This window comes from Myotis myotis, unplaced genomic scaffold, assembly GCF_014108235.1.
Source record: "Myotis myotis isolate mMyoMyo1 unplaced genomic scaffold, mMyoMyo1.p scaffold_m19_p_22, whole genome shotgun sequence".
Classification (NCBI taxonomy): domain Eukaryota; kingdom Metazoa; phylum Chordata; class Mammalia; order Chiroptera; family Vespertilionidae; genus Myotis; species Myotis myotis.
Window position 1 is genome coordinate 6,955,394 of NW_023416327.1, and position 16,695 is coordinate 6,972,088.

At 52.4% G+C, this 16,695-nt stretch overlaps 1 protein-coding gene across 1 annotated transcript in view; it reads left to right on the plus strand.

The window, feature by feature from the left end:
• Positions 1-16,435, plus strand: part of IL1RL2 (interleukin 1 receptor like 2) — a 46,892-nt gene extending 30,457 nt beyond the window's left edge. The window contains exons 9-11 of the mRNA XM_036355413.1: positions 3,802-3,945; positions 13,545-13,706; positions 15,938-16,435. Of these exons, the coding sequence (XP_036211306.1) occupies positions 3,802-3,945; positions 13,545-13,706; positions 15,938-16,290 (659 nt within the window). The 3' untranslated portion in view covers positions 16,291-16,435. The remainder of the gene's footprint in view (positions 1-3,801; positions 3,946-13,544; positions 13,707-15,937) is intronic.
• The last annotated feature ends 260 nt before the right edge of the window (positions 16,436-16,695 follow it).

Genomic DNA, 16,695 nt, shown 5'->3' on the forward strand with positions numbered 1-16,695 from the left:
TATATATATATATATATATATATATATAATGTTTTCTTATCCATTCAGCTACCCTATGTTTTTGATTAAAGCATTTAATCCATTTACTTTTAAGGTTATTATTTATTGGTATTTATTTATTGCAATTGTTTTTCTTTATGCTTGTGTTTCTCTCCCTTTCTCTCTCTCTCCCTCCTTACAGCATTCCCCTTAGGGTTTCTTGCAATCCTGGTTTGTTGGTAACGAACTTCTTTAACCTTTTGTTGTCGGTGTCTGGAAGCACTTTATTTCCCTTCAATTTTCAATGCAACCCGAGAGCCTATCCCTGGCCTCCTGGCTTCTGGACAGAAGCCTCCCCTGGAGGCAGAGTCTTTAAGTGCTCGCTCTGCATGTCTCCCTGCACCTCGGTGCTGTGGGACCAGGAAAGCAGGTGAAAGAAATCGTCCCTGAGCAGAACTTTGATTTCTCTGCGTGTCTCACCACAGAGCATTGGTGAGCACTTCCAGCTCTAGGTCCTGAGCAGCGGAACAAGCAGGACAGGCTAACTGAGTGTCAGCAGGTGGGGGAGTGGTGCTGCCCAGCACTCAGTGTGGGCAAGACCCATCCTCCTTCCCAGGCCACATGGTTTAGCCCCTGCCTGGCTCTCTGCCCACAGTCCTCCTGTTATGCCCAGATTTCAAGATCCCCAATAGACCAACAGGGAGCCAGCCGAGTCCGATGCAAAAGCAGAGAGTCTTTATTACAAACCCGGGTTTGGCTCCCAGCCTCTACCAACTCAGCGGCGAGACAAGAGTGCCAGCCCCGTAGGAAAAAGGGGTTTAATAGTAAGGGGAGGAGAGAGGACTGTGGGCCCTGCCGATTGGCCAGGTGCAAGTCGGTGCCTCGTTACACAGGATGTGGTCGTATCTATGGCGCACACTTCCCTTGATTATCATTGGTTAGTTTAAAGGAATCCTAGGTGTGGCTAGCAGAGGCTTGGGCTTCTTCCGGAAAGGAGCTCTTTGCTGAGCACATGGCTCTGCCCAAAAATGGAGGATTCGGGGCAAGATGGAGGGCGTAGCCCTCACCCTTTCACTCCCAGAGAACACAGCCCCTCAAGGTCACTGCTGAGTGCACTGGCAGACCCTCCACCAGGTGGCGTGGCCTGTGGACTCTCCACAGTCACAGACTGCAGCAAACTTCCCTGGCTGGTGGTGGAAGAGGAGCTCCCCTTCCCTGGCTGGTGTTGCCGAGTCTCCCAGGTGGACAGAATATCCACTAATTGCCACGCCCCAGGCCACAGAGGCCCCTTCCTGTCTCTGTTGCTGTGGGTTGGGGATCCTTGCACGGGGCTGAGACCCATGCTCCCTGGAGGAGGGAGCTCCACAGCCAGGATCCCTCCCCCGCCCCCACTTCCTGGCCACCAGCTGTATTAGGTTACCTGCCCTCTCCATGTCTTAACACCCCTAAGGGTCCTCCTGACTTCCTTCATGCTCCTTGGTTATAATATTTCAGATCAGCTGCACCTCAACTGCTTTTTCAAGCTGATTGCTCTCTAATTTAGCTGCAAGTGTGGCCAGGGGCTGGGAGGAAATGGATGGAGCGCCAGCTGCTCTGCAGCCATCTTGGCATCTCCTCCAGTGCAGACTTTCATGCCAGCGCTGACTTACACACGACCACCGACCACCGGGAGGCAAAGGCCTGGCTCAGAGGAATAAGGCCGCTACAGCAAACAGCGGCCGGTCATGCAGGAGGGAAGAGGGTAATTTGTCATCTTTGCTGTAGGCCAGCTGAGAAGTCTGGGCTTACCACATGCATCTTTGTTCCTGTCCACACTTACTTCACATCTCACGTGCAATGTCTTTTTGGACACGTGCGTTTCATTTTGTTTTCCCTGAGTTTTTAGAAACATTATCTCTTAAATCCAAGCCTCTGTGGGTTTGCTTGGGGCCAGAGGTAAGGCTGCAGCTTCTCCACTTGACTTCCTTATTTTTGTAGAAGACACATCCCAATTGAATCTGAGCCTGAAGCAGGGTCACTAGAAAGTTGTTTGGATTGGGTGCACCCTTCTGGGAATTTCCCTAATCACTTACTCTCAGCTACCATCTCAGCTTAAGGCTGGCGGTAGCCATGTGGGCCCAATGGCTAGCACCTCCTTGATGGGCTTCAACAGGCACCTGATGTCTCAACAGCGAGGTTCCCACTTCGTCCAGCTTCAAAGCTCATACTCCCTCTGCACTGCCATTTGTTTTCCGTTTCCAATCTCAGCGTCTTTTAGCTCATTTACAAAACAGGGTGTCACTGCTCCTGAATGCAGCGACTGGTCAGCTCAAGAACCTCCGGCCGTCGCTCCGGCCTACTTACCAAGGGCTTCCGAGTCCCATAAACTGTGAGCATGGTCTCCTTAGTGTGGCCATTACGATACCCAGACCCCTGGCTGCGCAGTCAGGGTTCCCAGAACAGAGCCGAAGGGAGAGGGGCCTCGGTGTCCGGAGAGCTGGGAAAGGGCCAAGACACGGAGGGTGGGAGGAAGGCAGCAGCATCTAAGATGAGGAAGGAGAGGCTCAAAGAAGTGGTCAGGGTCAGATGGCACCAGCACCCTGCAGGCAGGCCCCCGGGCCGTGCTGGGGCAGAGTTAGTGGTTGCCATTGTCCTGACGCAGAATGTTTCCAGACATCGCTTCCCTGGGCCACGCACTGAAGACCTGCAGTGCTGGCTGGGCATGTCCTTGGCCTCAGAGTGTGGCCTAGGCCGGTGGTGATGGCCCTTTTAAAGTGAAAGTGCTTTGGAAATCCAGAGAAGTGAGTCCCTCCCTTCCTTCCACCCTTCTTTGGGGACTGGAGGATCAAGAAGGGTCCATGGAAAAAGTGGTGTGTGGGGTAGGTCCCCAGAATGGGGAGGATTTCTCTCCCCGTCCTTCCCTCTCTCTTATTCTGTCCTGGGAGCCGCCTCCTTTGGCAGCACTGGTGTGGCTTGTGGTGAGGAAGAAAGCGGCTGTTCCTCTTATCAGACACGTAGGAAGGAGCGTGTTTCTGTGGACACAGCGTTCAGGGAACTGGTCTGCTCCTCGGTCAGGTGCTGCCCACAACTTTTTCCATAATCGCTCTGCAGGGACCTAACAGCGCAGGACGTCCGCCCTCCGGGGAGCTGGTCCCGGAGGCTGGGGCGGGTTGGGGTGGGCGCTGCCCCCGGAGTCTGTCTGGGGCGGGTTGGGTGGGCGCTGCCCCCAGAGGCTGGGGCGGGCTGGGGTAGGCACTGCCCCCGGAGTCTGTCTGGGGCGGGTTGGGTGGGTGCTGCCCCCGGAGGCTGGGGCGGGTTGGGTGGGCGCTGGCGCCTAGAGGCTGGGGCCATCCCTGGCTCCGGGCCAGTCTTGTGGAGCCAAAAGAGATGGCTTCAGAGGCAACTGAGAGCTCTGTACTTATGGCACGAGTCCTGCTGCTCAATTTTGAGTAGCAATTATAGCAACATTATAATCAAGAATGTGTGGCAGTGCCTGCTGCGGGGCTTTCCAGCACGATGCTGGCTTCACATGTGGAGTGCGGACAGTGCCATGCGGGGCGGCGTCCTCACGGGGCATGTCCTCCTGGGGGAGGGTGTCCTCCTGGGGGCATCTTCATAGGGAGGTGGCACCCTCATGCAACGGGCCTCAGCACCACCCTCTCCAGGCTCAGAGCTCTGTTTCCTGAAGTTCAGGGTCAGACCAGAGCCCTCTATGCTCAGGCCTATGACTTAGCGAGGGAGGAGTAGTCACCATTCCCTCACTGACATCGAATGCATCCCTGGCCTTTGCAGGGGGCCTGTGAGGAAGCCAGGACTGACTGTGTTATTCTGCTCTCCTCGCAGCGCCAGACTGGCGAGCGTACCTGATCGGCGGGCTGCTGGCCATCACGGGCGCCGCTGCGCTTGTCCTGTGCGTGTCCAGCAGGTTTAGGATCGACATTGTGCTCTGGTATCGAAGTGCCTTCCACTCTGCCGGGACCATAGCAGGTAAGTGCAGGTGTTCGCTCACCGTGTGGCCATTTGAAAACACTTGGTCTTGCTTTCGAGCTGCCTCTTATGTCGCGGCACATGCAGAGGCCGGCCTCTCCCTGGACTTTCATGCTGCCAAGTGCCTTCCCGGGCACCTGCACTGTCGGCCACACCCCGCTGAGGCCTGAGCGACCCAGGGGGCAGATCCCTAGGTCCCACTGCAAAGACTTTCAAAGGGATCGCACATCCACTGGTGTGAGCAAAAGAAGGAACTTGCTCCTTAAGCAAAGTGCTCTTCATCCAGGAACTGCCCTTAGCACAGTGGGTGCATGTCAGGATGGGTGTGTGGTAGGATGGGTGTGTGGGCAGGATGGGTGTGTGGGCAGGATGGTGTGTGTGGGCAGGATGGGTGTGTGGTAGGATGGGTGTGTGGCAGGATGGCTGTATGGGCAGGATGGGTGTGTGGGCAGGATGGGTGTGTGGGCAGGATGGCTGTGTGGGCAGGATGGCTGTGTGGGCAGGATGGGTGCGTGGGCAGGATGGGTGCGTGGGCAGGATGGGTGCGTGGGAAGGATGGGTATGTGGCAGGATGGCTGTTTGGGCAGGATGGGTGTGTGGGCAGGATGGCTGTTTGGACAGGATGGGTGTGTGGGCAGGATGGCTGTTTGGACAGGATAGGTGTGTGGGCAGGATGGGTGTGTGGTCAGGATGGGTGTGTGGGCAGGATGGGTGTGTGGGCAGGATGGGTGTGTGGGTAGGATGGTTGTGTGGGCAGGATGGTTGTGTGGGTAGGATGGTTCTGTGGGCAGGATGGCTGTGTGGGTAGGATGGCTATGTGGGCAGGATGGGTGTGTGGGTAGGATGGTTGTGTGGGCAGGATGGCTGTGTGGGCAGGATGGGTGTGTGGGCAGGATGGGTGTGTGGGTAGGATGGCTGTGTGGGCAGGATGGGTGTGTGGGTAGGATGGTTGTGTGGGCAGGATGGCTGTGTGGGCAGGATGGGTGTGTGGGCAGGATGGGTGTGTGGGCAGGATGGGTGTGTGGGTAGGATGGCTGTGTGGGCAGGATGGGTGTGTGGGTAGGATGGTGGTGTGGGCAGGATGGCTGTGTGGGTAGGATGGCTATGTGGGCAGGATGGGTGTGTGGGTAGGATGGGTGTGTGGGCAGGATGGCTGTGTGGGCAGGATGGTTGTGTGGGTAGGATGGGTGTGTGGGTAGGATGGTTGTGTGGGCAGGATGGCTGTGTGGGCAAGATGGTTGTGTGGGCAGGATGGGTGTGTGGGTAGGATGGTTGTGTGGGCAGGATGGGTGTGTGGGTAGGATGGTTGTGTGGGTAGGATGGATGTGTGGGTAGGATGGTTGTGTGGGCAGGATGGGTGTGTGGGTAGGATGGTTGTGTGGGTAGGATGGGTGTGTGGGTAGGATGGCTATGTGGGCAGGATGGGTGTGTGGGTAGGATGGTTGTGTGGGCAGGATGGGTGTGTGGGTAGGATGGTTGTGTGGGCAGGATGGGTGTGTGGGTAGGATGGTTGTGTGGGCAGGATGGGTGTGTGGGTAGGATGGTTGTGTGGGCAGGATGGGTGTGTGGGTAGGATGGCTATGTGGGCAGGATGGGTGTGTGGGTAGGATGGTTGTGTGGGCAGGATGGGAGTGTGGGTAGGATGGTTGTGTGGGCAGGATGGGTGTGTGGGTAGGATGGTTGTGTGGGCAGGATGGGTGTGTGGGTAGGATGGTTGTGTGGGCAGGATGGGTGTGTGGGTAGGATGGTTGTGTGGGCAGGATGGGTGTGTGGGTAGGATGGGTGTGTGGGCAGGATGGGTGTGTGGGTAGGATGGGTGTGTGGGCAGGATGGGTGTGTGGGCAGGATGGGTGTGTGGGCAGGATGGGTGTGTGGGTAGGATGGGTGTGTGGGCAGGATGGGTGTGTGGGCAGGATGGGTGTGTGGGTAGGATGGGTGTGTGGGCAGGATGGGTGTGTGGGCAGGATGGGTGTGTGGGTAGGATGGGTGTGTGGGCAGGATGGGTGTGTGGGTAGGATGGTTGTGTGGGCAGGATGGGTGTGTGGATAGGATGGTTGTGTGGGTAGGATGGTTGTGTGGGCAGGATGGCTGTGTGGGCAGGATGGGTGTGTGGGCAGGATGGCTGTGTGGGCAGGATGGCTGTGTGGGCAGGATGGGTGTGTGGGCAGGATGGGTGTGTGGGCAGGATGGGTGTGTGGGTAGGATGGTTGTGTGGGCAGGATGGGTGTGTGGGCAGGATGGTTGTGTGGGCAGGATGGGTGTGTGGGTAGGATGGTTGTGTGGGCAGGATGGGTGTGTGGGCAGGATGGCTGTGTGGGCAGGATGGGTGTGTGGGTAGGATGGTTGTGTGGGCAGGATGGGTGTGTGGGCAGGATGGCTGTGTGGGCAGGATGGGTGTGTGGGCAGGATGGATGTGTGGGCAGGATGGCTGTGTGGGCAGGATGGTTGTGTGGGCAGGATGGGTGTGTGGGCAGGATGGCTGTGTGGGCAGGATGGCTGTGTGGGTAGGATGGTTGTGTGGGCAGGATGGCTGTGTGGGCAGGATGGTTGTGTGGGCAGGATGGGTGTGTCGGTAGGATGGCTGTGTGGGCAGGATGGTTGTGTGGGTAGGATGGTTGTGTGGGCAGGATGGGTGTGTGGGTAGGATGGCTGTGTGGGCAGGATGGCTGTGTGGGCAGGATGGTTGTGTGGGCAGGATGGGTGTGTCGGTAGGATGGCTGTGTGGGCAGGATGAGTGTGTGGGTAGGATGGTTGTGTGGGCAGGATGGCTGTGTGGGCAGGATGGTTGTGTGGGCAGGATGGGTGTGTGGGTAGGATGGTTGTGTGGGCAGGATGGGTGTGTGGGTAGGATGGTTGTGTGTGCAGGATGGGTGCTGGGAGACACCCTGCTGCCTGTGGTGCAGTATTTGATGTTCTCTCCTTTTAGTTAGGGAATGAGAAAAAGGAAGGAAGGAGGGAGGGAGGCAGGAGGAAGCAGAGCAGCCCTGTCTCACAGGGTGCTGCAGGAGCAGCTGAATGGAAGTCCAGAGAGGCCCTGGGCAGGACTTGGGCACAGCTGGGCTCCCCGTGCCTGAGGTCAAGGCTAGCTGCCGGCCGGTCTGCCTGGAGGTTGCAGTGGGTGCTGGGTCTGGGCCCTGCCTCTGCTTTCAGCTCGGAAGCCCTGGGTGAGACCCTAACACGAAGGAGCCAGCGTTCCCCCCAACCCCCACCCCACCCCCACCCCACCCCGTGTGGTTTTAACTGCGATATACTGGGGGCGGCAAAGGAGGCTTACAGCTGTGAGTACACAAAACACAGCGTATTCTTGTATTAATATTTATTAATTATTGTATTATTTTCCTTACAAATAACTGTAAACCCACTTTGCCTCACCCTGCATACTCGGCTCAGAATGGACGTGACCTATTCCGGCCTTGAGTAAAGTAATAAACTGCGGCAGGTCCCCTGACTGGGTGGAAAGATGACTAGAAGGCACAAGGCCATGTGCGGCTCACGGGCATGAAGAGACAGGGGAGTAAGTCTTCCGGTCCACACCTCGCGGTGCTCACAAGAGCAGGGGCGCAGGAACGCAGGGGCGGGGAGAGCGGGCTGGAGCGAGTCTTAGTCTTCCCAGTCCCTGTTCAGAGGCGGCATTGTTTACTCCAAGTGTCTGCTTTGCATGGAGAATAACTGGACAGAGCTGCCCACGTGTTTGATAAAACGAACGTGTCCTAACCTGGACTTTATTCTGCGTGAAATTTTAGAATTCAAACGTGGCAGCCCCTGAGCAACCAAAAAGACCCCGCTGTTTTTATGATGACAAATGACACTGCAGAATCCTGGCTGTGGCTCCAGGCTGGCAGGGGAGCGCCAGCTGTGCACGGCTCACTGCTGTCGTCCTGGACGGGCAGCTCAGCCCAGTTCCCCGAACTGTCACCCCCTGACTCCGTGGCTCCAGGAGCTGAGGAAGGAGGGTGGTGAGTCCCGGTTAGTGAGGCCAGCTCAGCAGGAGAAGGGGGGAGGCTGACTCGCCCTGCCCCCCTGACCTGAGGGAGGAGAGGCTCAGAGCCCCGCCCTGGGGCTGAGGATTGGGAGATGGGAACCCACAGTCAGCCAGTGATCCTCTTCCTCTTTTGGTTTTTTTTAATCCATAAAAGTCTATGGCACTTTGTGATTAAGTTCTCCACAGCTCAGCTCTGCGTGCTATCGGGAAAGCCCCCGGGCAGTGCTGGCCTGGACAGCCAGCCGGTGCTGGGCGCGGAGTCCCTGCTGCCTGCAGCCTCCTTCCAGGAGGACAGCCTGGTTGTCTGGGCGCCTGTGAAGCAATGGATGGCAAACACAATGAGGAGGGAGAAGCTGCCCTTCTGTGACGGAGCATTTATCCCAGGGATTAGTCAGGCTTTCTGCGTGACTAATCGTTACTTGTGTAGAAGTCAGTTTATAAGTGGGTTCCCATCGTAGGCCTGGCTAAAGTCCACGGGTCCTGTCTATTCTCCATTCAGTCATAGGAGGCGCTTTACAAACCCTCCTGCCAGGGGTGCATGTGTACAAAGCACGCAGACCGACGTACACACCTTAAGGGCTGTGTATTTGTGAGAAAGTTCCCATAAACAGAACAAGTCCAACCAAAACCCAAGTAGGTACAGTGAACACATGGAAACAAAGGAAAAATGGCAAAATCAAGCCAGGGGACAGTTATGACAAATCTTGGGCAGGTTTTAAAGTGAGCTGTGTTAGAAGGAAACGCGATTCTGTCCTTCCTCGTGTGCTATTCATGGGAACCTTTCAGTCGCTCCTGAGAGCACATGGCCTTTTTGGGGACAATTTTGCAAGAGTCATATTTTTTTTTCCTGTTTTCTTTTTACTTTATTTTAAATCTTTATTGTTGAGAGTATTACAGACGTCCCTCTCCCACCCCTCTCCCCCCTCCACCTGGTTCCTGCCCCATCCCAGGCCTCACCATCCTATTGTCAGTGTCCATAGGTAATGCAAAGATGCATATAAGATCTTTGGCTAATCTCTTCCCACCACCCCTCCCCTCTTCCCTCTAAGATTCGTCAGTCTGTTCCATGTTTCCATGATGTTGGTTCTATTTTTTAGATTTAATTATTGATAGATATGTATTTATGCCATTTTATTGTTAATAATTTCTTCTTCTTCTTCTTCTTCTTCTTCTTCTTCTTCTTCTTCTTCTTCTTCTTCTTCTTCTTCTTCTTCTTCTTCTTCTTCTTCTTCTTCTTCTTCTTCTTCCACTCCCTCCTCCTCCTCCTCCTCCTCTTCTTCTCCCCTCAGCCCTACCTGGTTTGGCTCAGTGGATAGAGCATAAGCCCGCGAACTGAAAGGTCCTAGGTTCGATTCCAGTCAAGGGCACATGACTGGATTACAGGCTTGACCCCCAGTAGGGGGTTTGCAGGAGGCAGCTGATCAGTGATTCTCTCTCATCATTGATGTTTCTACCTCTCTCTCCCTCTTCCTTCCTCTCTGAAATCAATAAACAAATCTCTATATATAAAAATCCAGTGACTAGAACGCAGTGGGCCAACCACCCCACAACCCCTCCCCAAGGCCAGCCTCGCCCCTGATCACCCCCACCCTAATAGGGGGTGGAACCAGCCCCTCCCCATGGCTGGTCCTGCCCCCAATGGGCCCCCACCACGCTGATTGGCCTGCAGCCCCTCCCCATGGCCGGCCCACCCCTGATCCCCCCACCCAATAGGGGGTGGGGTCAGTTTGGGGGAGGGGCTGCAAGAATGTTGGCCCCCACCACCCCAATCGGCCTGCAGCCCCTCCCCCTGCCCAGCCCCACCCCTGATCACCCCCACTACCTCAATAGGGGGTGGGGCCAGTTGGGGGGAGGGACTGCAAGAATGTTGGCCCCCACCACCCCAATCGCCAGCAGTCGCTCCCCCGACCCAGCACCACCCCAGATTGGCCTCTCCATCCCAATCAGGGGCAGGGCCAGCTGGCCAACTGCCTGCTGACCCTCCCTCTGGCTGGCACCAGCCACGATGGACCCCAACCACCCTGATTGGCCTGCTGCCCCTCCACCCCTGATTGGTCCCCCCACTCTGATCACGGGAAGGGCTGGCCAGCCAACCACCCACAGCCCCTCCCACGGCCAGCCCCATCCCCGATCAGACCCCACCACCCTGATCAGCCTGCAGCCCCTTCCCCAGTCAGCTCCGCCCCTGACCAACCCCCCACCACACCAGTCGGGGGTGGAGCTGGCTGGCGAACCTCCCCTGGCCCATCCCACAGCTGCTGACCCCTGATCGGCCCCCCACCCCATTTGAGGGTGGATTTGGCCATCCCACTGCCCACAACCACTCACCACAGTGGCCCTACCCCAATCAGCCCCTCCACCCCAATTGGAGGCAGGACCCGCCAACCAATCACCCACAGCCCATCCTACCAGCCGGCCTGGCCCTGATCAGGGCAGGCCAGCCAGCCAACCTCCCACCTTCTCCTCCTCCTGACAGGCCCAGCCCCGATCCGCCCCAGTTGTGGCTGGGCCAGCTGGACCCCACCTGTGCATGAATTCATGCACTGGGCCTCTAGTGTGTGTGTGTGTGTGTGTGTGTGTGTGTGTGTGTGTATGTGTGTGTGTGTGTGTATGTGTGTGTGTGTGTGTGTGTGTATTACCCCTCAATATTTCATGTAATACTGGTTTGGTGGTGGTGAACTCCTTTAGCTTTTTTTGTCTGTGAGGGTCTTTATCTGACCTTCAATTCTAAATGATAGTTTTTCTGGATAGAGTAATCTTGATTGTAGGTCCTTGCTATTCATCACTTTGAATATTTCTTGCCACTCCCTTCTGGCCTGCAGTTTCTGTTGAGAAATCAGTTGATAGTCATATGGGCACTCCCTTGTAGGTAACTAACTGCTTTTCTCTTGCTGCTTTTAAGATTCTCTCTTTGTCTTTAGCCCTTAGCATTTTAATTATGATGTGTCCTAATTAATGTGGTCCTTTTTGGGTTCCTCTTATTTGGGACTCTGTGCTTCCTGGACTTGTAAGTCTATTTCTTTCACCAGTAGAGGGAGTTTTCCACCATTATTACTTCAAATAGGTTTTCAATATCTTGCTCTCTCTCTTCTCCTTCTGGCACTCCCATAATCAAATGTTAGTAAGCTTTAAGTTGTCCCAGAAGCTCTTTACACTCTCTTCATATTTTTGGATTCTTTTTTCTTTTTGCTGTTCTGTTTGGGTGTGTTTTGTTTTCTTCTTCCTCATATTCCAAATCACTGATTTGATTCTCATAATCCTGTACTCTACTGTTGACTCCCTGTAAATTATTCTTTATTTTAGTTAGTGTATGATTAATTTCTGACTGGTTCTTTTTCATGTCTGAAATTCTCACTAAGATTCTTTAAAGTCTCACTAAGTCCCTTGAAGCTTTCATGAATGTCCTTGAGTAACCTTATAACCATGTTTTTGATCTCTTTATCTAGTAATTTGCTTGCTTTTACTTCATTTACTTCTTTTTCTGGAGATTTCTTCTGTTCTTTCATTAGTGATATGTTCCTTTGTCTCCACATTTTGGCTGCTTCCCTGTATTTGTTTCTATGTATTAGGTAGAACTGCTATGTCTCCTGGAATTGGTAGAGTGGCCTTGTGTAGTAGGTGTCCTGTAGGGCCCAGTGACTCAGCCTCCCCAGTCACCTGAGTTGGGCACTCTAGGTGCACCCCTGTGTGGGCTGTGAGCACAGTCTTGTAGTTGAGCCTTGATTGCTGTTGGCGTCACTGGGAGGAGTTGACTTCTAGGCCAATTGGCTGTGAGGAACAGCTGTCACTATAGTGGAAAAGCTGCTGTGCAGGAGATACCCTTATGAAGTAGGACGTGCTTCAGTGGGTTTGGTGCTCACTGAGTCTTCTCCTTGAGTGTGTTGCTTGTGGATGTGTACAGTTGTAATCTGGTGTGGTCTGAAGCTGCCCACTGGGTGCATTGGCTCTAGGGCCTCCTGGGAAGTACAAATTCAGCCACTGCTTGGGCCATCCCTCAAGAGCTACAGAGAGATCTGCAATGACTGCTACTTGTGTTGGGCTTGGAAGTGCCCAGGTGAGGCCAAGCTGTGAAGCAGGGCAGGCTGGTGCTAGTGCCAGGTCTTAGGCCTTCTGCTTGTTTGAGAAATTTTAGCAAAGTCTGAAGCCTGAGCCAGGACAGGCCATTCATATGGAAAAGCCTCTGCAAACAGCTTGAGTGGGGCTGCAATTTGGATGGGACAGGGTCTCAGGGAAACACCAGGGTGGGGCAAAAAGTGTGGGCCATGCTGATGGAAACTCAGATATGGCTGCCAGTCAGCTCTGGGATGGGGGACAATGGCACCTATGAGCACCCCTGTCTGCGAGAAAGCCACCCCTGAGTTCCTGCCCTGATGCCAGTTAATCCAGTTGCTACCCATATGTCCCTGGATCCCCCAAAGCTGCTACCCAGAGCTGGTGCTCAGGAGAAGAGGAACTGTGTAACTTTGTGTACCTGGCCCTTTAAGAGAACTGCTGGGTCTCTTCTGTTCACTCAGCCATTTGCTAACTTACAGTGCTGCATGCTATTTCTACATTCATGAGTGGCCTTCTGATTGTATATCTGGGTCTTGTTCATCTGTACACTGTGAGCACAGTGGCTGTGGCCTGTGGCTGGTCAGTATACACTGGCTCACTCTGACATGATGATGTGCTATGGTGCTTGAGTTCTTAGCATGACACAGCCAATTCCTAGAGTCTGCTGCTTGGTTTCCTTGTAGAGTAGTGTGCAGTTTCAATGATGGGATTCACCGGTGGGGCTACATTGTGAGAATTTGGCCCACTTCACCTGGTGCCGTTAGAACAGCACTCTGTTGCACAGGATCCATCGACAGTGACATTGATGGAGACTCTTGCTTCCAATTCTTTTCAGCTGCACCACAGGGGGTAGTATAACAAAAGTGAAGGCTGCCTGATGGGCTTGTTAGATAGGCCATGGCCCAGCAAAGTGTCTCTGAGCTTGAGGATAACTAAGTAGAAACCCCCCAAACTGAAAAGTGAAGAGAACAAAGACTGTAAAACAAAACAAAACTAAACTAAACATAAAATGACTGTGGCACAACCACAGAAGGGGTAAAGTCTAAAGAGAGTCCCAGAAGGAGGAGAAAGAGAGAAAGGAAGAGATATGTTTGAAACAGTAATGACTGAGAATTTTCCCCAATTAATGTTAGACACTAAACCACAAATCCAGGAAGCTCAGAGAACACCAAGTGTGGTAAATATTTTTAAAAACCCACAAAAAAACTCACATACACCTAGGCACATTATTTTCAAACTACAGACAATCAAAGATAAGAAAAAATATCCCCAAAGAAGCCAGAGGCAAAAAGTCACCTTAACCATAGAGAAGCAAAGATAGAAATTATGCTCAACTTCTCAGACACCATGCAAGCAAGAAGCCAGTGGAGTGAATTATTTAAGTGTTAAAGGAATGTGATGCTGAGAGCAGCAATGCTTGGCACCGAGTCAGCCAGCTGAGCACTCTGAAGCCATCAGACCTGAGCGAAGAGGACAGCTTGGTAGCAACTCCAATTTCCACCTTGTTCATGTAGGAAGGACTTGGTAGGATTCGTTCCATGAGCTCGCCACGTTTCTCTTTCAGACGGGAAGCTGTATGATGCGTACGTCTTGTACCCCAAGCCTCCCCGCGACTGCCGGAGCTCTGATGTGGACACGCTGGTTCTGAGGGCTCTGCCCGAGGTGCTGGAGAGGCAGTGTGGATATAAGCTATTTATATTGGGCAGGGATGAGTTTCCTGGACAAGGTATGTGTTGACTGAGGTAGAAAAACAAAAATGAATAAAAAAATTAACGGAAACTTCCCTTCCTTCACTTTACAAATGGTAGGGACTCTGCTTGCCTTCCCCACTGAACCATAGGAAGTCTTCCACCGCCCAGCTCTCCACCTGAGCTGGGAGCTTAGATCCCACTCCCCTCTCCCATTCAGCTCATTCCTACAACAGGATAACAGAGACCCTGACTGAAACACCGTGACTCTCTGAGCAAGGATATGACTAAACCACCCATGTGCACAGGTAGTGGGTGGCATAGGCACTTAGACCCTTCCATGTGCACAGGTGGTGGGTGGCATAGGCTTAGACCCTTCCATGTGCACAGGTGGTGAGTGGCATAGGCTTGGACCCTTCCACGTGCACAGGTGGTGAGTGGCATAGGCTTGGACCCTTCCATGTGCACAGGTGGTGGGTGGCATAGGCCTCTTAAACCCTTCCACGTGCACAGGTGGCACAGAGACTGAAAGTGGTCGCTTGCCCTGATGTCCTTGAGACTAACTGCTGAGTATTTTTTCAGTTGGAGCATGTAAATAAGCTCATGTTTAAAGTGGATTTTCCAACCCTCAACCCCTACCCCTCCCCTACTAAATAGAAGAGGTATTTACTTCTCTCATTTAATAGCAGTATAGCTTTGGGCTGTGTAGCTGACATCTCTGAACCTCAGGTGGCTCATCTGTCATATGGGGATAAGAATGCTTCCCTGACTTGGTTGAGAGAATTAAACGAGTATAACCTTAAGCAGTACTGATTAGACCAGCGGTTCTCAACATTTGGGTCGCGACCCCTTTGGGGGTCGAACGACCCTTTCACAGGGGTCGCCTAAGACCATCGGAAAACACATATATAATTACATATTGTTTTTGTGATTAATTGCTATGCTTTAATTATGTTCAATTTGTAACAATGAAATTGGGGGTCACCACAACATGAGGAACTGTATTAAAGGGTTGCGGCATTAGGAAGGTTGAGAACCACTGGATTAGACACTCAGAGGACAAAGATTTCCCCTTTGATGGCTATACAGTCAATGGCTGAAATTTGAAATAAGTCTCATTTTCTCGTCACCAGGAACCAAGATTACTACTTTATTGCAGTTGGAAGTGGCTTATTCTGGGCCGCTTTTAAAGCTTTCTAACTACTTTGGATTTACAGGCTACTTACACCCACAGAGACCACAGCTATATCTCCGCCCAGACCCTCCCATGTTCTGAGATCACCCTCTATGAGGAAACGAAACTTCAGTCCAGTGCTTATGATAAACATGTGGAAGAGCTCTCCTTTCATAAGTGGGTCCATCTTCATTCACTCACTTATCCAACAAATATTTATTGAGCAACTGCTATGTGCCAGGTAGTGTCCTAGGCTCTAGAAATGTTAAAAGTAACCAAACAGCCAAAACCGGTTTGGCTCAGTGGATAGAGCGTCAGCCTGCAGACTGAAAGGTCCCAGGTTCGATTCCGGTCAAGGGCATGTACCTGGGTTGCGGGCACATCCCCAGTGGGGGGTGTGCAGGAGGCGGCCAATCGATGTTTCTCTCTCATCGATGTTTCTGACTCTCTACCTCTCTCCCTTCCTCTCTGTAAAAAATCAATAAAATATATTTAAAAAAAAAAAGTAACCGAACATAAAAAGTCTGCTTTTGGGGAGGCTGTTATCTATTCATATATTCTAAGACTAAGGAGGATATAAAACTTGGTCTTTATTCTGAAAAAGACCAACTTATTTCAGCCACCAGAAACCATCAGGGTATATAAATCCTGGTCATTTAAATAGCTATAAAGCATAAGAGGAAAACACGAATAAAGATTAAAATGACATTTGAGCTAACTTCTTATTCTTTTAAAATGCATTTATTTTAAAAAAATATGTTCATCATCTTATACCAGACCTCCAGCTAAGTATGGCAAAACTAGGCCTGATCAGACCCTGTTCTGAGCAGTTCACGCCTGTGTGAGCTGAGGAAAGTGACATACCAACAACTAACTATCAAAACATGTGATTCATGAATATAAAGGACCAATGCTTCAGGGACAGTAGGACGTTTTCACAGAGAGGGTGACGATGTCAAAAAACAACTTGTTAGTCCATTGCTAAGTCATGTCTATTTTAATGTTCATTCTTAGGGTCCATTTCTACTGTCCTCAAGAGCATTAAGATCCAGGCTGCTTTACTCATGAGATCTGCTTCTCTCTCTCTCTGTGCAGCTGTGGCCACTGTCATCGATGAGAACATTAAGCTGTGCAGGCGACTGATCATCATCTTAGTTCCTGAACCGCTGGGCTTTGACCTCTTAAAGAACATGTCAGAAGAACAGATTGCAATCTACAACACTCTCATCCAGGATGGGATGAAGGCCATTCTGATTGAGGTGGAGAAAGTCGAGAGCTATGCATCCATGCCAGAGTCGATCCAATATCTCAGACAGAAGCACGGGTCCGTCCAGTGGAGCAGGGACTTCACAGCGCAGTCACCTTGTGCAAAGGCCAGGTTCTGGAAAAAAGTGAGATACCTCATGCCACCCAAAAGGTTTCCGCCACCTTCTCCGGCCAGCTGCTGAAGCTCATGCCCTGTGACCTCACAGCTGGCAACAGCTGGCAAGCGGGAGGCCACCTGGGAGGCCTCTACCCCATGATGGAGAGTTTGCCCTCGGAAGTGGCTCCCAGTTGGACAAGGTGCACTGCATTCAGGCCGCCTGCTTGGAGTCTGTCATTGGTACTTGTGAGAGAGAGGCTGCGTTTATTTTTGTGTTTTGTTTTTGTTTTAAGAATCTGTTTTTATTGACTTCAGAGAGGAAGGGAGGAAGAGAGAGAGAGAATCACTGATTCTCTCTCAATGGTGAGAGAGAATCACTGATCGACTGCCCCCTGCATGTCCACACTGGGGATCTAGCCTGCAACCTGGGCACATGTTCTGACGAGGAATCGATCTGTCATTTCCTGGTTCATAGGTTGATGCTCAACAA